This window comes from Bombina bombina, chromosome 8 (genome assembly GCF_027579735.1).
Source record: "Bombina bombina isolate aBomBom1 chromosome 8, aBomBom1.pri, whole genome shotgun sequence".
Classification (NCBI taxonomy): Eukaryota; Metazoa; Chordata; class Amphibia; order Anura; family Bombinatoridae; genus Bombina; species Bombina bombina.
In genome coordinates, this window is record NC_069506.1 from 240,511,505 (window position 1) to 240,537,553 (window position 26,049).

At 38.8% G+C, this 26,049-nt stretch overlaps 1 protein-coding gene across 1 annotated transcript in view; it reads right to left on the minus strand.

The window, feature by feature from the left end:
- Positions 1 to 26,049, minus strand: part of LOC128639077 (serine/threonine-protein phosphatase 2A 65 kDa regulatory subunit A alpha isoform) — a 72,475-nt gene that overhangs the window by 34,117 nt on the left and 12,309 nt on the right. The window contains exons 6-9 of the mRNA XM_053691227.1: positions 19,470 to 19,625; positions 17,298 to 17,412; positions 8,622 to 8,692; positions 6,969 to 7,103 (exon numbers count right to left, since the gene is read on the minus strand). Coding sequence (XP_053547202.1) covers positions 6,969 to 7,103; positions 8,622 to 8,692; positions 17,298 to 17,412; positions 19,470 to 19,625 — 477 coding nt within the window. The remainder of the gene's footprint in view (positions 1 to 6,968; positions 7,104 to 8,621; positions 8,693 to 17,297; positions 17,413 to 19,469; positions 19,626 to 26,049) is intronic.

Below are 26,049 nucleotides of genomic sequence, written 5' to 3' on the forward strand. Positions count from 1 at the left end.
AGTGGTGCGTTTGTTTAAAGTAGAAACCGCTCCCTCGACCTTGGGGACTGACTGCCATAAGTCCTTTCTGGGGTCGACCATAGGAAACAATTTTTTAAATATGGGGGGAGGGACGAAAGGAATACCGGGCCTTTCCCATTCTTTATTAACAATGTCCGCCACCCGCTTGGGTATAGGAAAAGCTTCTGGGAGCCCCGGCACCTCTAGGAACTTGTCCATTTTACATAGTTTCTCTGGGATGACTAAATTTTCACAATCATCCAGAGTGGATAATACCTCCTTAAGCAAAATGCGGAGATGTTCCAATTTAAATTTAAATGTAATCACATCAGATTCAGCCTGCTGAGAAATGTTCCCTAAATCAGTAATTTCTCCCTCAGACAAAACCTCCCTGGCCCCCTCAGATTGGGTTAGGGGCCCTTCAGAGATATTAATATCAGCGTCGTCATGCTCTTCAGTAACTAAAACAGAGCAGCCACGCTTACGCTGACAAGGGTTCATTTTGGCTAAAATGTTTTTGACAGAATTATCCATTACAGCCGTTAATTGTTGCATAGTAAGGAGTATTGGCGCGCTAGATGTACTAGGGGCCTCCTGAGTGGGCAAGACTCGTGTAGACGAAGGAGGGAATGATGCAGTACCATGCTTACTCCCCTCACTTGAGGAATCATCTTGGGCATCATTGTCATTATCACATAAATCACATTTATTTAAATGAATAGGAATTCTGGCTTCCCCACATTCAGAACACAGTCTATCTGGTAGTTCAGACATGTTAAACAGGCATAAACTTGAACAGAAAGTACAAAAAACGTTTTAAAATAAAACCGTTACTGTCACTTTAAATTTTAAACTGAACACACTTTATTACTGCAATTGCGAAAAAACATGAAGGAATTGTTCAAAATTCACCAAATTTTCACCACAGCGTCTTAAAGCTTTGAAAATATTGCACACCAATTTTGGAAGCTTTAACCCTTAAAATAACGGAACCGGAGCCGTTTTAAGCTTTAAACCCCTTTACAGTCCCTGGTATCTGCTTTGCTGAGACCCAACCAAACCCAAAGGGGAATACGATACCAAATGACGCCTTCAGAAGTCTTTTATAAGTATCAGAGCTCCTCTCACATGCGACTGCATGCCATGCCTCTCAAAAACAAGTGCGCAACACCGGCGCGAAAATGAGACTCTGCCTATGCTTTGGGAAAGCCCCTAAAGAATAAGGTGTCTAAAACAGTGCCTGCCGATATTATTATATCAAAATACCCATAAAAAATGATTCCTCAAGGCTAAATATGTGTTAATAATCAATCGATTTAGCCCAGAAAAAGTCTACAGTTTAAGTAAGCCCTTGTGAAGCCCTTATTTACAATCGTAATAAACATGGCTTACCGGATCCCATAGGGAAAATGACAGCTTCCAGCATTACATCGTCTTGTTAGAATGTGTCATACCTCAAGCAGTAAGAGACTGCACACTGTTCCCCCAACTGAAGTTAATTGCTCTCAACAGTCCTGTGTGGAACAGCCATGGATTTTAGTTACGGTTGCTAAAATCATTTTCCTCATACAAACAGAATTCTTCATCTCTTTTCTGTTTCTGAGTAAATAGTACGTACCAGCACTATTTGAAAATAACAAACTCTTGATTGAATAATGAAAAACTACAGTTAAACACTAAAAAACTCTAAGCCATCTCCGTGGAGATGTTGCCTGTACAACGGCAAAGAGAATGACTGGGGTAGGCGGAGCCTAGGAGGGATCATGTGACCAGCTTTGCTGGGCTCTTTGCCATTTCCTGTTGGGGAAGAGAATATCCCACAAGTAAGGATGACGCCGTGGACCGGACACACCTATGTTGGAGAAATGAAGATTTATCAGCATCAACCTCTGAGACAGAATCCTCTGAACCAGAGGAATCATCAGAATCAGAATGATGATGTTCAGTTAAAAATTCATCTGTAGGGAGAGAAGTTTTAAAAGATTTTTTACGTTTACTAGAAGGAGAAATAACAGACATAGCCTTCTTTATGGATTCAGAAACAAAATCTCTTATATTATCAGGAACATTCTGCACCTTAGATGTTGAAGGAACTGCAACAGGCAATGGTACTTTACTAAAGGAAATATTATCTGCTTTAACAAGTTTGTCATGACAATCAATACAAACAACAGCTGGAGGAATAGCTACCAAAAGTTTACAGCAGATACACTTAGCTTTGGTAGATTCAGCACTTGACAGCGATTTTCCTGTAGTATCTTCTGACTCAGATGCAACGTGAGACATCTTGCAATATGTAAGAGAAAAAACAACATATATAAAGCAAAATTGATCAAATTCCTTAAATGACAGTTTCAGGAATGGGAAAAAATGCCAAAAAACAAGCTTCTAGCAACCAGAAGCAATAAAAAATGAGATTTAAATAATGTGGAGACAAAAGTGACGCCCATATTTTTTCGCGCCAAATAAGACGCCCACATTATTTGGCGCCTAAATGCTTTTTGGCGCCAAAAATGACGCCAGATCCGGAACGCCGACATTTTTGGCGCAAAATAACGTCAAAAAATGACGCAACTTCCGGCGACACGTATGACGCCGGAAACGGAAATAGAATTTTTGCGCCAAAAAAGTCTGCGCCAAGAATGACGCAATAAAATGAAGCATTTTCAGCCCCCGCGAGCCTAACAGCCCACAGGGAAAAAGTCAAATTTTAAGGTAAGAAAAATGTTAAATTAAAATGCATTATCCCAAATATGAAACTGACTGTCTGAAAATAAGGAAAGTTGAACATTCTGAGTCAAGGCAAATAAATGTTTGAATACATATATTTAGAACTTTATAAACAAAGTGCCCAACCATAGCTAGGAGTGTCACAGAAAATAAGACTTACTTACCCCAGGACACTCATCTACATATAGCAGATAGCCAAACCAGTACTGAAACGAGAATCAGCAGAGGTAATGGTATATATAAGAGTATATCGTCGATCTGAAAAGGGAGGTAAAAGATGAATCTCTACGACCGATAACAGAGAACCTATGAAATAGACCCCTTAGAAGGAGATCACTGCATTCAAATAGGCAATACTCTCCTCACATCCATCTGACATTTACTGCACGCTGAGAGGAAAACCGGGCTCCAACTTGCTGCGGAGCGCATATCAATGTAGAATCTAGCACAAACTTACTTCACCACCTCCATCGGAGGCAAAGTTTGTAAAACTGAATTGTGGGTGTGGTGAGGGGTGTATTTATAGGCATTTTGAGGTTTGGGAAACTTTGCCCCTCCTGGTAGGAATGTATATCCCATACGTCACTAGCTCATGGACTCTTGCTAATTACATGAAAGAAAACTTAACATAAGCAGAGGAATCCAACTGAAACAGCTGCCTGAAGAACTTTTCTACCGAAAACAGCTTCCGAAGAGGCAAATACAGCAAAACGGTAGAATTTAGTAAATGTATGCAAAGAAGAACAAGTTGCTGCTTTGCAAATCTGATCAACTGAAGCTTCATTCTTAAAAGCCCACGAAGCGGAGACTGATCTAGTAGAATGAGCTGCGATTCTGAGGCGGGGCCTGACCCGACTCCAAATAAGCCTGATGAATCAAAAGCTTTAACCAGGATGCCAAGGAAATGGCAGAAGCTTTCTGACCTCTCCTAGAACCAGAAAAGACAACAAATAAACTAGAAGTCTTCCTGAAATCTTTGGTAGCTTCAACATAGAATGTAAGGATCTCTCCAAAGAATTCTTCGTATTAGGACACAAAGAGGGAACAACAATTTCCCTATTAATGTTGTTAGAACTGCCTTATCCTGATGGAGAATCAGAAAAGGAGACGCACAAGAAAGCGCAGATAATTCCGAAACTCCTCTAGCAGAAGAGATAGCCAAAAGGAACACTTCCATGAAAATAGTTTAATATCCAAAGAATGCATAGGCTCAAAAGGAGGAGCCTGTAAAACCAGACTCCAAGAGGGAGAGAGATTTATTGACAGGCTTGATGCAGACTAAAGCCTTCGCAAAACAGTGAATATCAGGAAGCTTAGCAATCTTTTTGTGAAATAAAACAGAAAGGAGTAGAGATTTGTCCCTTCAAGGAACTTGCAGAAAAACCTTTTCCAAACCATCCTGAAGAAAACTGTAAAATTCTAGGAATTCTAAAAGAATGCCAGGAGAATTTATGAGAAGAACACCATGAAATATAAGTCTTCTAAACTCGATAAATCTTCCTAGAAACAGATTTACGAGCCTGTAACATAGTATTAATCACTGAGTCAGAGAAACCTCTAAGCACTAGGCGTTAAATTCCCATACCTTCAAATTTAATGATTTGAGATCCTGATGGAAAAACAGTCCTTGAGACAGGTGGTTTGGTCATAAAAGGAAGTAGCCAAGGTTGGCAACTAGACATCCAGACAAGATCAGCATACCAGAACCTGTAAGGCCATGCTGGTGCTACCAGAAACACAAACGATTGTTCCATGATGATCTTGAAGATCACTCTTGGAAAAAGAACTAGAGGTGGGAAGATATAAACAGGTTGATAAAAACCAAGGAACTGCTAACGCATCCACCGACTCTGCCTGAGGATCCCTGGACCTGGACAAGTACCTGGGAAGTTTCTTGTTTACATGGGAAGCCATCAGATCTATTTCTGGAAGACCCCACATCTGAAAAAACATCTGGATGGAGAGACCAGTCCCCCGGATGTAAAGTGACAGCTGAGATAATCCACTTCCCAATTGTCTACACCTGGGATATGTACCACAGAAATGAGACAAGAGCTGAAATCCGCCCAAGAAAGTATCTGAGATACTTCTTTCATATCTAGGGGACCGAGTCCCACCCTGATTGACATATGCCACCAGTTGTGATATTGTCTGTCTGAAAACAAATTAATGGTTCTCTCTTCAACGGAGACCAAACCTGAAGAGCCCTGAAAATATTGATTGGTAACCTCGCCTCTTGAGATTTCCAAACCCATTGTGCTGTGAGAGATTCCCAACCTGAAAGACTTGCATCTGTGATTACAGTCCAGGTTGGACGAACAAAAGAGGCCCCTTAAACTATACAATGGTGATCTAACCACCAAGTCAGAGAGAGTCAAACATTGGGATTTAAGGATATTAATTGTGATATCCTTGTATAATCCTTTCACCATTGATTCAGCATACAAAGCTGAAGAGGTCTCATATGAAAACGAACAAAGGATTGCGTCCGATGGTGCAGTCATGAGACCTAGAACTTTCATGCACATAGCCACTGAAGGGAATGGTTGAGACTGAAGGTTTCGACAAGCTGAACCCAATTTTGTCTCGTCTGTTAGAGACAGAGTCTTGGAATCTAAATCTATCTGGAAACCTAAAAAGGTGACCCTTGTCTGAGGAATCAAGGAACTTTTTTGGTAAATTGATCCTCCAACCATGTCTTTGAAGAAACATCACTAGTTGATTTTTGTGAGATTCGGCAGAATGTAAAGACTTAGCTATTACCAAGATATTGTCCAAATAAGGAAACACTGCAATACCTTGTTCTAATTACAGAGGGTAGGGCACCGAGAACTTTTGAAAATATTCTTGGAGCTGACGCTAGGCCAAATGGAAGAGCGACAAATTGGTAATACTTGTCTAGAAAAAAGAATCTCAGAAACCGATAGTGGTCTGGACTAAACGGAATATGAAGATATGCATTCTGTAAGTCTATCGTGGACATATAATGACCTTGCTTAACAAAAGGCAGAGTAGTCCTTATAGTCACCATTTTGAAAGTTAGCACTCTTATAAAAAGATTCAAAATTTTCTGATACAGAACTGTCCTGAACTTAATTTTCTCTCTTTGGAACAATGAATAGATTTGAATAAAACCCCAGACCCTGTTCCTGAAACGGAACTGGTATGATTACCCCTGAAAGATTTCCTGTGAGAAGAGCCATAGAATCAATAGGTGATACTTTGAGAGGAATCGGGCTTGAAAATGCTGATAAGCGCATATCACAGAGAAGATAGAGAGAGCAGGCCCGAAATGTTGTTGGTATGCCTATGGATCCTGCGTATATTAACGAAGGTCCCATTTTAATAAGGCTGGAATTTACATTGCGTTACTTTGGAATCAAGTGTATAATGGCAAATGTCTTGCAAGAATGCTTGATACAATGTTATACATTGGAGCACTATATAGCAGCAGTATTTGCACAGACACATGCACACTAGAAATACCACAAGACCTAAGAAAATCTGATAACAGTACTGTAATTTGTATTTTTTTTTAAATAGTATACGCTATTTGAATAATTAAAGATAAATTGGGGGCTTTCATTTTCCCTAATTTAATATTGGTTTGCTTTAAAGGCATGATTACTAGCTTAAAGGGACATAATACTCATATGCTAAATCACTTGAAACTGATGCAGCATAACTGTAAAAAGCTGACAGGAAAATATCACCTGAGCATCACTATGTAAAAAAGGAAGATATTTTACCTCACAATCTCCTCAGCTCAGCAGAGAAAGTTCTGTGTAAAAAGTTATACTTCACCTGCACCCAGCTGCAGGTAAAAATAAAAAATGAAGAAATGAACAGCAGCCAATCAGCATCAGCAGTGCTGAGGTCATGAACTCTTACTGTGATCTCATGAGATTTGACTTAACTATCATGAGATTTCATAGTAAGCTTCCTTTACCTGATTGGTGAAATATGAGAGTTCACGAGGCTCATCCTTTCAGCTGTCCCAGGACAGACATACTAAAATGCTGCTTAGAAATCCTTTACAATGGGAGGTGGCTACTTAGGAACTTTTGAGGAAAAATATCTTTCTTTTTTACATAGAGATGTTCAGGAGATATTTTCTAGTCAGCTTTTTACAGCTATGCTGCATCACTTTCAAGTGTTTAAACATTTGGGTATTATGGCCCTTTAAGTTTCTCCACACTAAATATTCAATACATTAGTCTCAAAGAGAATCTGCTCACCTCATCTTTTAGCTGTGCAAGGAACAGAGGAAGGAGATGTTCAATTGTGTTGTCTTTACCAAGAATAGGAGAAAGACCCATTATGACAGAAGCCAGTGCAGATTTCACATGTTGATTAGCATCAGAAACAAGCTCCTATAATATAAGGAAAAATAAGATGTGATTAAAAGCCATCATATCCTTATAAACCCTTGCTGTATCGATACAAACCACAGGTGAGATCTTTATGTAAAACAAATATTGAGCTACATACAAAGGAAAAAAAAACACCAACAACAAAACACACTGCATTAAAGGGACACTCAGGTTAAATTACATTTTCAGGATTCAGATACAGCATGTAATTTTAAACATTCCAATTTACTTCCATAAAAAAAAAAAAAAAAAAAAAAAAAAAAAAAATGTAGTCTTTTATATTTACACTTTGAGTCACCAGATCCTACTAAGCATGTGCAAGAATTCACAGACTATACGTATATGCATTTGTGATTGGCTGGTTGCTATCACATGGTACAAGGGGAGTGGAAATATACATAACTTTGAAATTTGTTATAAAAAAAAATCTACTACTCATTTGAAGTGCAGACTAAGTGCTATTGCATTGTCTTGCTATCTTGCATGTGTTGATTATGCAAATCTAATGTGTTGACTGGTCCTTTAATGGATATTCCATTCTGCACGTGACCATTTGCTGGAGGGTCCTCGATTACTTAAATAGTAACAATCAGTATAAGTATGGAAGAAAAAAACAAATATGTAAGTTCTGCAGTCGCAGTATTCTCAATTTCCCATCTTTATTTAAAATATCTTAAAAACTTCAGCAGGTCGGGCTAAAAATGTATACAAAATTTTGTTTAGAGTACAAGCTACCTTCAATATAGTAGGAAACAAATTACAAACAATCCAATAAAAAAAAAAAATAAAAAAAAATGACATCTTACTTTGAATGTATCTCTTGAAATTCCATAGCAGGAATGAAGTACAAGTATTTAAAATACATATTTTGAACATGCATATGCACTATTGCTTTGCTCCTAGCATCATTTAAAGTAATGTATTAAGGGTAAAGCAACACTTGAATGTCTCTTTAAAACTCCTCTTCTATGCTTATGCAAACTCAGTGGTTACTAATAGTTATAAAAAGGTGCACTTGTAGAATACCAATAGTAACCATCTATATATTGAACCCAATTGTTCTTAAAGTGAAAGTCAATCCTAGCGTTTGTGAAACTCTAGGATTGACCATTGAAAAAAAATAAATGGGACTTTCATTCATGAAGTATAAAAAATACTTCATGCTGAAAGCTCCTTTGTTTTAAACGTTGCCGCACTGAGCTGCTAAAACAGCCCATGGCAGAACTCTGCTTGAGAGGTGACGCTTTCACCTCTTAGCCAATAGCTGTGCGGGAAATCCGGCTGGTCTCCCTGTGGCAGCAGATTTCCCGCAAGCTATTTGCTAGGAGCTAAAAACATGACTTCTCAAGCCTTAGCAGCTCAGTGCAGCAACACTTGAAACACAGAAGCTTTCTGCATGAAGTATGTTATACTTAATGAATGAAAGTCCCCTTTATTTGTTTCAATCGTCAATCCTAGCGTTACAAACCCTAGTATTGAGTTTCACTTTAAATATAACTAGACAAACATATGGAGTACCTTGACGCAGGGTAATATCTGGGTCATTATAACATTTTCACGGCAGTCAGCTGACAGATTCTCAGAAAATTCTAGAAAAGATGCGGGGAAAAAAAAAAAAAAAAAAAATTATGTTGAACCTTAATTTACAAATACACAGAGCAAAATGGCATAATAGACAAAGCAGAACAAATTTTGGAATCATGGATTCAATATTGTTCTTACATTAAAACTAAATTAGCAACTAAAGAATTTAATTTAAATGCACACAGATACATAGCTACCAGGGTGCAAGTGAAAAAGGATGTATAAAGACAAACATACTGCACTCACCGATTTTAAAAAAATTGTGACATTTCAAGAATAAACTGTTCTTGCTTGGACCAACCAGAAAACCTCAAACCAAACATTTAAATCCATTAGGCCCCATTCCCAGGGCAAAACTATGCCAAAATGGTGGTTACCATAGTAACTCCTAAGCTAATTAGTGTAAACATATATCCCATCATATATGAAACTATATAAAATCATAAATTATGCTTACCTGAAAATTTCATTTCCATCTGTGGGAGGAGAGTCCACTGCTTCATTCATTACTTGTGGGAAGTAAGAACCTGGCTACCAGGAGGAGGCAAAGACACCCCAGCCAAAGGCTTAAATACCTCCCCCACTCCCCTTATCCCCCAGTCATTCTGCCAAGGGAACAAGGAACAGTAGGAGAAATATCAGGGTATAAATTGTGCCAGAAGAAAACCATTAAATGTAGGTCCACCACCATTGAAACGGGCGAGAGCAGTGGACTCCCACAGATTGAAATTAAATGATCAGGTAAGCATAATTTAGGTTTTCGATCTTAATGGGAGAAGAGTCCACTGCTTCATTCATTACTTGAGGGAACAAATACCCAAGCTCTAGGACACAATGAAAAAAACACAATGGGAGGGTAAAAGGAGGCGGACCCTAAACCGAGGGCACCACAGCCTGAAGAACCTCTCTCCCAAAAACTTCTGCCGAAGCAAAAACATCAAATTTGTAAAATTTTGCAAAAGTGAGGACCAAGTAGCCGCCTTACAAATCTGCTCCATAGAAGCCTCATACTAAAAGGCTCAAGAAAAGGCCACAGCCCTAGATGAGTGAGCCGCAATCCTCTTAGGCTTATTCTTATCCTGTGGTAGGAAAGCCAGACCTGGACCTTCCCTTTAAAGCGGGAGGGAAAGTAATCTAGACTTTAAAAGTCATGTCAGCAGACCACGACTTTAACCAGAGCCCTACAGGCTAAAACAGAAAAACCTGATGTCTTGGAATTTAGGTGAATAATCTGCATCACAAATGAACGAATGAGCTACCCTTAAAAAGCCTTAATTCGTTCCTGTATCAGAGAGGAGTCTCCACCTCAACCATAGCTGACAGAGCATTGCACCAATAGGTAGCAGCACCAGTGACCGCTGCTGCCGGTTGAAAAACAAACCCCATGAGTTGGAACATATTTCTCAACATGGACTCCAATTTTTTTATCCATGGGCTCATTGAACAAAGAATTATCTTTGAGCGGAATAGTCGTTCTCTTAGCGAGCGTGGAGATAGCCCCATCGACCTTAGGAATAGCCCCCCACAGCTCAAGCTGCGAATCCGGAATGGGGTACAGCTTTTTAAAAAGGAGTAGACAAGGACGAACCAAGTTTCTCCCATTCATTCTTAATATTAGCCATTTTAATGGACACCGGGAAAGTCTGAGGTACCACCCTGTCCTCATAAACCCTATCTAGCTTAGGGATCGAATGTTTCTCCGGCAGTTACTGTTCAGGAACCGCCAATGTAGCAAGCACCTCTTTCAACAGAAAGCGCAAATGCTCCATCTTAAATTTAAAATCTGGCTCCTCTGCAGACGGAGGTCTAGAAGTTGCCAATTCCAACGAAGAAAGAATGTCCTCTGAAGAGTCGGAGTCATCCTCATCTGATAATCTGTCAGACATCCAGCGGAGTAGAAGACCCCTTGGGGGATAGCTATGTTTCCCATTTTGCTTAGCAGGGCATGGTAAGGCACTGAAGGCTGCAGAAACCGCAGTTTGTAACTGATCAGTGAAATCTGGTGGCCAAAGGGCCCTTCCCGAGGGAGGATTAGTAATGCCCTGGGGAGCTGCATATGCAATCGGAGTTGTACTAAATATCTTATTCTTTTTAGATACTGCAATTTTATCAAAGCATGTGGAACAGAGTTGAGCAGGCAGATCAACCGGAACCTCACAATAGACAAAGTTATTAGGTTTAATTAAAAAGGGATTACCCTTTAACATATCAGAGTCCTCCATAGCTTGCACTTTTATTGCAGACTATTGCATTCACCACCTCCTATGACCCGGACCACAGAGAAACAGCTTCATCTTCTACAACCGCCGGTCAAGAAAGAGGAAGTTAAGGAGGCCACCCCCTGGTCACATGGAGTGCCATGCAGGACTGCCCCTGCACTAGAGAGAAAACGCAGCAAAAAGTTTGCATCAATCTCTCGTTAAGAAACTGACTGTTCACACACTGACAGAGCCTCATCTCACAAATGACGCAGCATTAAAACACAATATTATGTACAAAAACCCCCCCTTTCAATAACCCCCTTTCCGAGGGTATTACCCTTGATTCTATACAGATAAAAGTTGACACACAGTGACCCTGTCTTCTTACGTTATATATGTATAAATGAAACAATCTTACCAGAATCTATGCCGTGGAACAGGAACACGGCCTTTCAAGTGTAACATTGACTTGATAGCAGAAAAGCAGGCAACGAAACTAGTCAACGCTGATTGCTTATGGAGCCGTTAATCTGACCCGGGATGGGTTCGCAGAAAGACTCTCCCTGCATCTCCGGACTAACATTCATCAATGCTCTCACTGAGAGGCTGACAGGACAACTTAAAACTCCAGTCCCATTTTGAAGAGTACTACTCTCCATAAGAGACTACTCCGAATCTTCCGACACTTCTCTGCCAACCACCTGTGACTAAAGGGGTGTCTTTGCCTCTTCCTGGTGGCCAGGTTCTTATTTCCCACAAGTAATGAATGAAGCAGTGTACTTTCCTCCCATTAAGATGGAAACCTGTGTTATTACAACCTATTCAATTAAAGTAAATGAACCAGAACACAAGACCTTGTGTACAGACCTCCTAAAACTTAAAGGGACACTCAAGCCAAAATTAAACTTAATGATTCAGATACAGCATGCAATTTTAAACAACTTTCCAATTTACTTCTATTAACAAAATGTGCACAGTCTTTTTATATTTATACTTTGAGTCACCAACTCCTACTGAGCATGTGCAAGAATTCAAAGCATATACGTATATGCATTTGTGATTGGCTGATGACTGTCACATGATACAGGGGGAGTGGAAATAGACATAACTTTGCAATTTAACACAATTCTACTACTCATTTGAAGTTCAGACTAAGTGCTATTGCATTGTCTTCTTATGCATTTGTTGATTATGGAAATCTACAGCGTTGACTGGTCCTTTAACACTATAAACAGAATGCAGGTGTGGGAATTTATCGTAGGTGTAAACTGTAGTAAAAAACTATTCATCATCCACTAAAATCATTTAATCCCATTACTAACAGTGTAAATGTGATTCATATTTGTATTCCGTTGAGGAAGGGTCTTGTAGCCGTATCTGAGAATTAAAAGCTATATTTAAATTTCTGCTAAAGAAACAAGGGTTTTGCTGGTATTCCGTGTACTGAATTCAGCCACCCCTGGGGAGAGACAGCAGTTTGAGGAGAACCCGAGAGCGTTTATTTGGACTAACTTATGAATCCCTGAGTAGAGAATTAACTGAACCAACCAAGAATAAGGACTCCTCTATAGTTCCCCCAAGCAGTTAGTTCTGCATCCTCTGGGTATCTCCCTCCTTTGCTCACCCAGAAGTGTGAGACATGTGGGGAACACTGTGCACTCTGGCTACCTGTTATAAATCACACAAGCAGCAACTTTAAAGTACTGGTCATTGATGTCAAACACATGGTAGGAAGCCAGGGTGCAGTGAGTTAACCAGCAAATAGAGCACGTTATTTAGGATAATAGAAAAGAGATATTTTCAGGCAAAAACAGCCCATAAATAGGGAGGAGATTATGCAGGCTTCTCATACTTCACTACCAGTTTTTAAATTTGCAGTGCACAAATTGAATAGCTATTTAGGCTGCAGCATGTTAAAATGCATAGTTTTCTAGTGGCGGTCCAAGAGGACAGATTAAACCACACACAGTTCACAGCTATATTAAACACCATTGTGGGCACCATTGCAGGAGTGTAAAGATCATAAAAACCTAGGCACCATGGGCATTTTGGAGTTTGCTATGAGCCTCAACTTAAAAGTGAAATAGTAAGTCTGGATTTTTTAATTGTGTCTAGATGTCTTTCCATGAAGGGTTTTCTGAGGCAATAGGCTGACCTGTAGGGACATGAGCCCCTGAGGGGTACTGGACAGGCAAGCACTCCAATGTGTTTTTAAACAGATGTCTCCAATGATTGTATGCATAGTTGCAGTCAGTTTTTTTTATTTTTAATCCTTCTTGGACTAGGTCTAGTTTTGCTCAGATCAATATTCATACCATGTACTGCAAACAGTGTATGCAATCATTACAGGAAAAGGGCACTTATAGTATGTATTTGTATCTGAACAGCTGTTATTTACACCACCTTTACAAAAATTAAGTGATCAGTGCAAAATGCATTTTGACATTGGTAGAACACAACGCATAGTACAGGCCCTACCCCAAAGGGCACTAAACCTAGCAGGTAAAAAATAAATAAAATTAACACATTTGCACATGTTCTGCCCAAACATTTTAGATGTTTTACCCCTTTGAAATAAAAACAAAAATCTAGCCAGAGTTCAATCATAGCAGCAAATAAAAAATGGCAAATACCCAAAGTACATAATACAACAGAAAATCTACCATTCTGTTCTCATAGCCTCTGTTTAAAAAAAAAAAAGAAGGTTACCTGATAAAATGTATTTATTTCCGGATATGGTGAGTCCACAGATTGAGTAATTACAGGAGGAGGCAAAGAGCATTACAGTTAAACTGCCAAGTATCACTCCCTTACCCACAACCCCCAGTCATTCGACCGAAGGGAAATGGAGAAAAAGGAGTAACACAAGGTGTAGAGGTGCCTGAGGTTATAGTCAAAAGAACAACTGTCTTAAAATAAAGGGTGGGGCTGTGGACTCACCATATCCAGAAAGAAATATATCAGGTAAGCATACATTTTGGTTTTTCTTTCCTAAGATATGGTGAGTCAATGGCTTGAGTAATTACTGTTGGGAACCAATACCCAAGCTAGAGGACACAGATAAATAGGGAGGGACAAGACAGGCAGTCCTAAACAGAAGGCACCACCACTTGAAGAACCTGTCTCCCAAAAGAAACCTCAGCCGATGCAAAAGTATAACATTTGTAAAAAGTATGTAGTGGAGACCAAGTTGCAGCCTTGCAAATTAGTTCCACAGAAGCTTCATTTTTGAAAGCCCAAGAAGAGGAAACCGCTCTTGTGGAATGAGCCATAATTCTCTCAGGAGGCTACTGTCCAGCAGTCTCATAAGCCAAACGAATTATACTTCGTAACCAAAAAGAAAGTAGTAGCAGAAGTAGCTTTCTGACCTTTACATTTCCCAGAGAAACAGACAGAGGGCAGAGGACTGGCGAAAATCCTTAGTCACCAGGGACCAGCAACTGTAGTTCTATGATAAAAAGGTGAAAATTTTTACCATCCCATTAGTGGGAACAAATTTAACCTGCAGGGCAACACATTGTGTTTATCTTATCAAATGCCCATGTAGCCAAATTTATATTGGCGACACCTGTAGAGAGATAAGGGAGAGGATAACTGAGATGTAAAAATAAAGAAGCTCCAGTTTCCTCTCACTTCCTCTCTATGGGTTACAACATCAGCCAACTTAGGCCCAGAAGAGGTGGGGATAGGGAGCGATTACTAAAAACCAGGGAAATGTTTTGGATATATAAATTGGAATCAATGAGGCCAAAAGGGATGAATAAGGATTTTTTATTGGAGTCTTTTTTTCTAGAAGAGAATTAATGTAGAGAGAATTTCACACAAAAAGATATGTAAAACATAAAGTTAACAGGAAGTGGCAAAGAACACCACAGCAGAGCTGTATATATAGCTCCTCCCTTCCCTCCCCCTCCAGTCATTCGACCGAAGTTAAGAAGAGAAAGGAAAAGCCAATTATGTTTTAGAAATAGGCCACTGGGAGCTATAGAACTATTCTCTATATATCTGGGGGCAAATTTTGACACAGTATATTATCGAACACTCCTGTGACCCAAGCAAACACCTCTTCTGAGTCCCACTGTATAAGGCTCAGCCCAAGTGAATAAAGTCCCCAGAGAAGCCACCTTCTCAGTAGAATGCCTCTCTTTTTGTATCACAATGTGCTGTCACAGGAACCCTTCTTTATAAATCTAGGAATTATGTCCCAATAAAGTGCTTCATTTCACCTGAGATTCCCTTCAGACCCAGAATAAAAAGTCAGCACTTACTTTTGTATTCTGCCTGACAGCAGGGCACCTCAGCAGGTTTAGGAGGTCCTCTCCCTCCCATAGCCCTGTGGAGAAAGATAAAGCCTGAGTAATCTTGCTTAGGCTATCAGTGTTATGGCAGCATAAATGGATGGGAGGCGCAGTGAGAATTATGTCCCACCAGTTCCCATTGCTCTAAAGCCACCAAAAGCTCTACTGAAGAGACTGATATGGACTACGGCTACACCCTAGAACAAAGCAGCAATTTCTGGCACTACTTTAAAAATAATAAACTATTGAAGAATCTATTCTAACACCTCACTTTACCTCTTCCTATCACTAACGTAGGCAAAGAGAATGACTGGAGTGGGAGGGAAGGGAGGAGCTATTTAAAATTTCTGCTGTGGTGCTCTTTGCCTCCTCCTGCTGACCAGAAGGTGAATATCCCACAAGTAAGGATGAAATCTGTGGACTCGTGTCTTTAAAAAAGAAAGATACTGTGACTTTAAAATTTAAATGGAAACTATTTTCCTGGCAGAGAAAAAAAAAAAAATATATACATTAAATATAATATTCAGACACCACTAAGCCTCAGCAGCTCTGCTGAGGCGCCTACCTGCCGCCCGGATCCACTGCTCGATCTCTAACCAACCAACCACTACACAACCACTTGCTCCGAGTGAAAGGACCATGCGGTTTAAGTGCGATGCTCCACAGTATACATGGAACAGCTCCGTGCCCGGACAAGGACTGAAAACTGCGCAGTGTATTAAAAAAGTGTGCAAAACCATAGCCCCGCCCATCGTGGGCATCAGTAAAAGCACACCACCTGACCGGCTTCACATAGTGAAACAAAAAAAAAAATTTGCTCAACAGTTTAGCTTAACTCCCAGCCCCAGTGCCTGTACTTAACCTGTCAACACAACCCTCCATACTGAGAGAGCATAATGTCCCAATCACAGAGAGCCCCATATTTCTGAGCCTTATGTGTAAAAACTGATTCAAGTGCCCACTCTCTTCTGAGTCTTTGAAGTCCCCAGAATAAAAAAGTCAGCACTTACCTTAATGGTGTCTGACAGCAGGACAGTCCAACAGGTTTAAGAGGTCCTCTCCCTTCTATAGCCCTGTGGAAAATGATAGAGCCGAGTTAAGTTTGCTTAGGCTATCAGAATAAGGGCAGCAAAATGTATGTGAGGCACAGTGAGAATTATGTCCCACCAGTTCCCATTGCTCTAAAGCCACCAAAAGCTCTACTGAAGAGACTGATATGGACTACGGCTACACCCTCGAACAAAGCAGCACAATCTTGCACTACTTTAAAAATAATAAACTCTTGATTGAAGAATCATTTCTAACACCTCACTTTACCTCTTCCTATTACTAACATAGGCAAATAGAATGACTGGAGTGGGAGGGAAGGGGGAAGCTATTTAACAGCTCTGCTGTGGTGCTCTTTGCCTCCTCCTGCTGACCAGGAGGTGAATATCCCATAAGTAATGAAGATGATCCGTGGACTCTTTTTAAAAGAGTTTAAATGTTAGTCTCACACATGCTACAGTGTCTGCTTCATGCCCCAGTGTAACCCATACAACATGATTATCTATGTCCTAATAAAAAAAAGCAGTGTCTTAATTTGTTAAGTGTATGGTCTTCCCAACTGGAAGAAAAAGCACTTGCCTGCTCCGCTGTCCGGCATGTAGACAGTTACAAGGTATGAGAGGACACAGTTCTTCACAGAGACCTTTGAAAAAGAACTAAACTAGAGCAGCAATTTGTTAGGCAAACACAGTAAGTACCTCTTTACAAGTCCCTAACTGCTTTAAAGCCACCACTACCCGACTGCAAGGAATGACGTGGAATATGGCTATACCCCAAAACTTGCTTGTAGATTAAATAATTTCTTTAGACACCTAAACTTCACCTCCTCCATGCACCAAAGGTAAAAGGTAATGACTGGGGGTTGTGGGTAAGGGAGTGATACTTAGCAGTTTAACTGTGGTGCTGTTTGCCTCCTCCTGCTGGCCAGGAGTGATATTCCCAACAGTAATCACTCAAGCTGTGGACTCATATTATAGGAATAAAAAAAAAAAAAAAAAAAAAAAAAAAGGACAGAGATACATAATTAAAAAAAAAAAAAAAAAAAAAAAAAAGTTGTCTTTTACCTTTGACCTTGTGGGAAGCAGCAGCTCGTACTTCAGCTTCACAATCTTTCATTAAATTTTGGAAAGCAGGAACCAAGTCCGTTTTTGTAATTTCAGCTCCAACAGCTTTCTGGAGCTATAGACAATACGGGGGGGGGGGGGGGGGAGAATTAAGGTAAAAAGTGAATGATAGCCAAACTATGGATTGCAAATTCAGTTGCAGGAGATACTTGCAATGTTGGCATTCATTTAAGGGGCTGGAAATTTCTACCAGTTAACCAGTCGGGACATTAAACACCCGACTACTAAAAATCATTCAAACTTCTACTGAGTAATACAAAACCGAGTACAGTTCTTTATGCTGGAAGTTCAGCTTAGCCCAAAAATTTAAAGAAAAGTGTATTCTATTAGAAAACAGTGCTTGATGCGGCTATGTATGCCGCCATATTGTAACAGCACAGGAGTCACATGACATGCACGGCATATTTACCAATGTATGTATAGATGAAGAATAACTGCAGCACTCGCTCACTATTTTGAAGAGCTGGTGCTGCAGTTTATGCAGAAAATCTGTTACTGAAATTAATTTTATTTACATCCTTTTGTATGTAAAAGTTATACCACTCCATAACATTCCTTAGCTGTGTGAATGCACGGATCCAGGCTGGGTTATAAATGTATACAAGCTCCGGTCCAGAGAGGGAGGGGGGCTCCAGTCCGTGGAAGAAAACAATTAATTTATCATGCTGCATATACTTTTACCTGATTTATTCAATACTTTGTTTTATTTTCATACATCTACATTACTGAATATACGTTATGTAGAAGTATGAATATAAAACCAAATATTGTATTGAATAAATCGGGTAAAAGTATATGCAGCATGATTAATTCAGTGTTTTCTTCCACGAACTGGAGCGCCCTCCCGTCTCTGGACCGGAGCTCATTTACATTTACAACCCAGCCTGGATCAGTGCATTCACACAGCTAAGGAACCTTATGGAGTGGTAAAGTTTAAACACTAAACTTTTTTTTTTTACATACAAAAAGGATGTTCATAAAATAATGAATTTCCGTAACAGATTTTCTGCATTAACTGCAGCACCAGCTCTGCAAAATAGTGACCGAGTGCTGCAGCTATTATTCCTCTATACATACATTATAGGGAAATATGCTGTGTGTGTCATGTGACTGCACTGAGCTTCACGTGACAGCTGTGCCTCAGTAACATACGTCACAATATGGCACCATAAATGGGAGAAAAAAGCACCTATTTAGCATTCTTCAACACATTGGGGTAAGCCGGACAAACAAAAACAGACAGCAGTGGATAATTGAATTTATCTCATAATAAGTTAAGGATATTTTTATCAGGTGTTAAGTGACCCTTTAACACTAAACAGGCTAGTAAAAAAAAAAAAAAATTCTCCTACTGGAAAGTTATAGCATTTTGACCCCGATTGAAGCAATTAATTGCTGTATAAAATCAGTCCTTGGGGGTATCACAAAAAAACTATTTCAGTAGTATATAACCAATATAATTTAAAATCTCTCATATATATATATATATATATATATATATATATATATATATATATATATATATATATATATATATATATATATATATATATATATACACATACATATATATATATATATATATATATACATATACACACACACATATATATATATATACACACACATATATATAGAGATAGAGATATATACATACACATATATAGAGATATAGAGATAGAGATATATACATAGAGATATATACATACAGAGATAGAGATATATACATACACAGATACACAGATATAGAGATATATATACATACACAGATATAGAGATATATACATACAGAGATATAGAGATAGAGATATAGAGATATATACATATATAGAGATATAGAGATATATATATATATATATATATATATATATATATATATATATATATATATATATATATATATATATATATATATATATATATATATATATATATATACACACACACATATCTATAAAATAGACACCATATTCTAAATGTTGCTACTTTCTCTATATATTTTCAAGATCCAACTGTACTGTTGGGCTTCGCTCATTTCTTCTTTTGCATATGTATGTGTACTTTGCTAATAAGGAAAAACACATCCAAGCCACTAATGTTGCACTTAATTACCTCTGTAAACTTGTCTGCTACCATGTACCGTACACGCCACGACTTGTCCTCAGCTGCCTGACGCAGAATAGGCATAACCAACGGTTCCAGCTCTTCCTGTGGTAGAAGCTGAGCTATGTTCACACAGGCTTCTACTGCCAGCAGACGTACAGAATCCTGGAAAAGAAACCGCATCAATACCAATACATTTTAAATGGAACAAAATAAAAATATTTCATAACAAAGGGAGTGCATTTTAAAACAGATCATACACTATCATTACAACAGCAGATGAAAAGCAAAATCAGTTTTTAATAGAATGATTTTTTTGCAATATTGCTGCTTCAGCAGCATACTTAAATATGTTGTACATGTTCCATACACTATCAAGTCAGTGATTTAATTTGTGTCACACATGGTGTTTGAAATGCTGGTGTGTGGGGGTCAGGCATAGTGTTTGATGGTATTCTGCCGAAACAGTACATTTATCAGAAGCATTTTTGTGAATTATACTGAATGCTTAAAGGGACATGACACCCATATCTTGAAGCACATGAAAGTGATGCAGCATAGCTGTAAAAAGCCGACTAGAAAATATCACCTGAACATCTCTATGGTAAAAAATTTAAAATCTAAATTTACATTTAGAAAGCTTTTACCAGAAGTAAAAAAAAAAAAAAAAAAAAAAAACAAATTAATTTATGTATGAACTTACTTGATAAATTAATTTCTTTCATATTGGCAAGAGTCCATGAGCTAGTGACGTAAGGGATATACAATCCTACCAGGAGGGGCAAATTTTCCCAAACCTCAAAATGCCTATAAATACACCCCTCACCACACCCACTATTCAGTTTAACGAATAGCCAAGTAGTGGGGTGATAAAGGAGTAAAAAGCATCAAAGGAATTTGGAATAATTGTGCTTTATACAAAAAAAATCAAAACCACAATAAAAAAAAAAGGGTTGGTCTCATGGACTCTTGCCAATATGAAAGAAATGAATTTATCAGGTAAGTTCTTACATAAATTATGTTTTCTTTCATGTAATTGGTAAGAGTCCATGAGCTAGTGAGGTATGGGATAGCAAATACCCAAGATGTGGAACTCCACGCAAGAGTCACGAGAGGGATAAAAAATTATTCTTTAATGATAAGAAAAACTTAACACATCAGCAGAAGAATCCAACTGAAACAGCTGCCTGAAGAACTTTTCTACCAAAAACGGCTTCTGAAGAAGCAAATACATCAAAACGGTAGAATTTAGTAAATGTATGCAAAGTAGACCAAGTTGCTGCTTTGCAAATCTGATCAACAGAAGCTTCATTCTTAAAAGCCCATGAAGTGGAGGCTGATCTAATAGAATGAGCTGTAATTCTGAGGCGGGGTCTTACCCGACTCCAAATAAGTTTGACGAATCAAAAGCTTTAACCAAGAAGCCAAGGAAATAGCAGAAGCTTTCTGACCTTTCCTAGGACCAGAAGTCTCTGAAATCTTTAGTAGCTTCAACATAATATTTTGAAGCTCTTACCACATCCAAAAGAATGCAAGGATCTTTCCAAAGCATTCTTTGGATTAGGACACAAGGAATGGACAACAATTTCTCTACTAATGTAGTTAGAATTCACAACCTTAGGTAAAAATTGAAAAGAAGTCCGTAAAACCACCTTATCCTGATGAAAAATCAGAAAAAGATTCACAAGAAAGAGCAGATAGCTCAGAAACTGTTCTAGCAGAAGAGATAGCCAAAAGGAACACCACTTTCCAAGAAAGTAGTTTAATGTCCAAAGAATGCATAGGATCAAAAGGAGGAGCCTGTAAAGCCTTCAAAACCAGACTCCAAGGAGGAGAAATTGATTTAAAGACAGTCTACACCAGAATTGTTATTGTTTTAAAAGATAGATAATCCCTTGTTTACCCATTCCCTAGTTTTGCATAACCAACACAGTTATATTTATATATTTTTTACCTCTGTGATTATCTTGTATCTAAGCCTCTGCAGACTGCCCCTTTATTTCAGTTCTTTTGACAGACTTGCAGTTTAGCCAATCAGTGATGGCTCCTAGGTAGCTTCACATGCACAAGCAGTGTTATCTATATGAAAAACATGAACTAACACCCTCTAGTGGTGAAAAACCTCTTAAAATGCATTCTTAAGAGGCGGCCCTCAAGGTCTAAGAAATTAGCATATGAACCTCCTAGGTTAAGCTTTCAACTAAGAATACCAAGAGAACAAAGAAAAATTGGTGATAAAAGTAAATTGGAAAATTGTTTAAAATGACATGCCCTATCTGAATCATGAACATTTTTTTTGGACTAGACTGTCCCTTTAATGACAGGCTTAATACGTGCTAAAGCCTGTACAAAAAACAGTAAATATCAGGAAGTTTAGCAATCTTTCTGTGAAATAAAACAGAGAGAGCAGAGATTTGTCCTTTCAAGGTGGAGAGGTCTCATGTGATAACGAGCAAAAGGGGATCACGTCCGATGCTGCAGTCATGAGGCCTAAAACTTCCATGCACATAGCCACTGAAGGGAATGACAGACTGAAGGTGCCGGCATGCTGCAACCAATTTCAAACGTCTCTTGTCTGTTAGAGACAATGTCATGGACACTGAATCTATCTGGAAGCCTAAAAAGGTGACCCTTGTCTGAGGAATCAAACTTTTTGGTAAATTGATCCTCCAACCATGTTTTCGAAGAAACAACACTAGTTGATTCGTGTGAGATTCTGCAGAACATAAAGACTGAGCTAGTACCAAGATATCGTCCAAATAAGGAAACACCGCAATACCCTGTTCTCTGATTACAGAGAGTAGGGCACCTAGAACCTTTGAAAAAGATTCTTGGAGCTGTTGCTAGGCCAAATGGAAGAGCAACAAATTGGTAATGCATGTCTAGAAAAAGAGAATCTTAGGAGCTGGTAATGTTCTGGATGAATCGGAATATGAAGGTAAGCATCCTGCAAGTCTATTGTGGACATATAATGTCCTTGCTGAACAAAAGGCAGAATAGTCCTTATAGTCACCATCTTGAAAGTTGGTACCCTTACATAACGATTCAAAACTTTCAGATCCAGAACTGGTCTGAATGAATTTTCTTTCTTTGGGACAATGAATAGATTTGAATAAAACCCCAGACCTTGTTCCTGGAAAGGAACTGGCATGATTACCCCTGAAACCTCCAGGAAAGCCTGAGCTTTTACTGGATTTACTGGGATGCGCGAGAGAAAAATAAATCTTCTCACAGGTTTTACTCTGAATCCTATTCGATACCCCTGAGAGAGACAATGCTCTGAATCCAATGATTTTTGACAGAATTTGCCCAAACATCCTTGAAAAAAAACTTAATCTGCCCCCTACCAGCTGAGCTGGAATGAGGGCCGCACCTTCATGCGGACTTAGGGGCTGACTTTGGTTTCTTAAAAGGCTTGGATTTATTCCAACTTGAGGAAGGTTTCCATTTGGAAACAGATTCCTTGGGGGAAGGATTAGGTTTTTGTTCCTTATTTTGACGAAAGGAACGAAAACTATTAGAAGCTTTACATTTATCCTTAGGCTTTTTATCCTGAGGCAAAAAAACTCCCTTCCCCCCATAACAGTTGAAATAATAGAATCCAACTGAGAACCAAATAATTACCTTGGAAAGAGAGAGAGATAGCAATCTAGATTTAGATGTCATATCAGCATTCAAAGATGTAAGCCACAAAGCTCTTCTAGCTAAAATAGCTAAAGACATGGATCTAACATCAATTTTGATAGCATCAGAAATAAAATGATTAGCATGTTGCAGTAAACTAACAATGCTATATAAGTCAGAATCCAAATCTTGTTGCGCTAAATTCGCCAACCAAAAAGTTGAAGCAGCTGCAACATCAGCCAAAGTAATCCTATCTAAAGGATCTTTAAAGGAAGTACTATCTTCCATAGGAATAGTAGTTCGTTTGGCAAGAGTAGAAATAGCCCCATCAACTTTGGGGATCTTTTCCCAAAACTCTATTGAAACTGTTGGTAAAGGATACAATTTTTTAAACCTTGCAGAAGGATTAAGAGGAGTACCCGGCTTATTCCATTCCTTAGAGATCATATCAGAAATAGCATCAGGAATAGGAAAAACCTCTGGAGTAACCACAGGAGGTTTAAAAACAGAATTTAAACATTTACTGGTTTTAATATCAAGAAGAATAGTTTCCTCAATATCCAAAGTAATTAACACTTCTTTTAATAAAGAACGCATATATTCCATTTTAAATAAATAAGATTTGTCAGTGTCAATATCTGAGGGAGGATCTTCTAAATCAGATAGATCCTCCTCAGGAGGAGGATAAATTATGTTGTCGGTCATTTGAAATTTCATCAACCTTATGAGAAGTTTTAAAAGACCTTTTACATTTATTAGAAGGAGGAAATGCAGACAAAGCCTTCAGAATAGAATCAGAAACAAACTCTTTAAAATTCATAGGTATATCATGTACATTAGAGGTTGAAGGAACTACAACTGGCAATGTACTTATGGACATATTCTCTGCATGTAAAAGTTTATCGTGACAACTATTACAAATGACAAGATATAATCTCCACAATTTTCCAGCAAATGCTCTTAGCTTTGGTAGAACTGATGTCAGGCAGCAAAGGTCCAGTAGATACTTCTGAGGCAGGATCAGATTGTGACATCTTGCAAAATGTAAAAGAAAAAAACATATAAAGCAAAATTATCAATTTCCTTATATGACAGTTTCAGGAATGTGAAAAAAAAATGCAAATAGCATAGCCCTCTGACATAGAAAAAGGCAAGAGGCAAACAGCAATGGGGTAATAAATAATGTAAAAAATTTGGCGCCAAGTATGACGCACAATGTAACTGACACACAAAAATAACACACTCGCGTCACTAACGACGCAACCCTGTGTGAACAACCCGGCGTCAACTATGACACCGGAAGGGACGAACTTGCGTCATCAAACGTGCCTTCCCGCGCGAAAAAATTCTCGCGCCAAAAATGACGCAATAAAGTGTAGCATTTGGCGCACCCGCAAACCTAATCCAGCCCGCAATTTGAAACAAAGTAGTCAATTGAAAAAAAGACTAAACCCCAGGTAAGAAAAATTATTTCTTAATATTTACTTTCCCCAAATATGAAACTGACAATCTGCAAAAGGAAATATATGAACCTGACTCAAGGCAAATATAAGTACAATACATATATTTAAAACTTTATATTAATGCATAAAGTGCCAAACCATAGCTGAGGTGTCTTAAGAAATAAAAAACATACTTACCAAAAGACACCCATCCACATATAGCCAAACCAGTAGTGAAACAGTTATCAGTAGAGGTAAATGGAATATGAGTATATAGTCGATCTGAAAAGGGAGGTAGGAGATGAATCTCTACGACCGATAACAGAGAACCTATGAAATAGACCTCCGTTAGGAAAATCATTGCATTCAATAGGTGATACTCTCCACGTCCCTCTGACATTCGCTGTACTCTGAGAGGAAACGGGCTCCAAATTGCTGAGAAGTGCATGTCAACATAGAAATCTTAGCACAAACTTACTTCACCATCTCCATAGGAGGCAAAGTTTGTAAAACTGAATTGTGGGTGTGGTGAGGCATTTTGAGGTTTGGGAAACTTTGCCCCTCCTGGTAGTATTGTATATCCAATACGTCACTAGCTCATGGACTCTTGCCAATTACAAGCTAGATATATATAGATCCGCAAAGTAAGGGAGTCACTCACAGGGTCTTGTAGTGAAGAATAAAATCTTTGACGTTTCGGGGGTTGCCCCCGTTTTCAAAATAGGCATACAAGACAGACACCCCCTATATACCCCTACTAATCATCTAACACCCGACAGCTGATTACGGTCGTGACCGGAAGTGACACAGAATCACATGACTAAAACTTCACAGCGTTGCCGTGGCAACCGGATGCCAACCACAAACAGCTGGTGTAAAAAACAGAAGCACAGCTGATACGTATTGACTTGGGCCACGTGTGCTGCATATTAGAGACATAGTGCAGAATCTAATTGACATAGGATAGCGGGCGTGTCTTAATTTTAATTAACAGGCGTGATTCTGTGTCACTTCCGGTCACGGCGATAATCAGCTGCCGGGTGTTAGATGATTAGTATGGGTATATAGGGGGTAAGTAATTGTCTGCCTATTTTGAAAACCGGGGCAATCCCGAAACGTCAATAAAGATTTTATTCTTCACTACAAAACCCTGTGAGTGACTCCCTTACTTTGCGGATCTTTATTTCACTTGGAGTGCACCCATTTTTGGGCCTTTACAAGTTACCAGGAGTGCTTCTACCATCCTCCTTTAAAATATAGATATAATATATCTATATATATCTATATACACACACACCTCAAAACTTCCTAAGTATTAACACCCCACTGACATTAGGCAATCAGGATGCTTGTCCCAGGACTTGCAAGGGAGTGTGCATCTGGCATGCGCAGGCAGTCATGTTATTTTCCTATCCAGTTTAACTAAGCTCTATAAAATCTCATGAGAACCCAGCAAAGGCAAAGCATTACCTCAGCACTTATTTAGCTTGCTTTTTTTTTTTTTTTTTTTTTTTTACACTTGC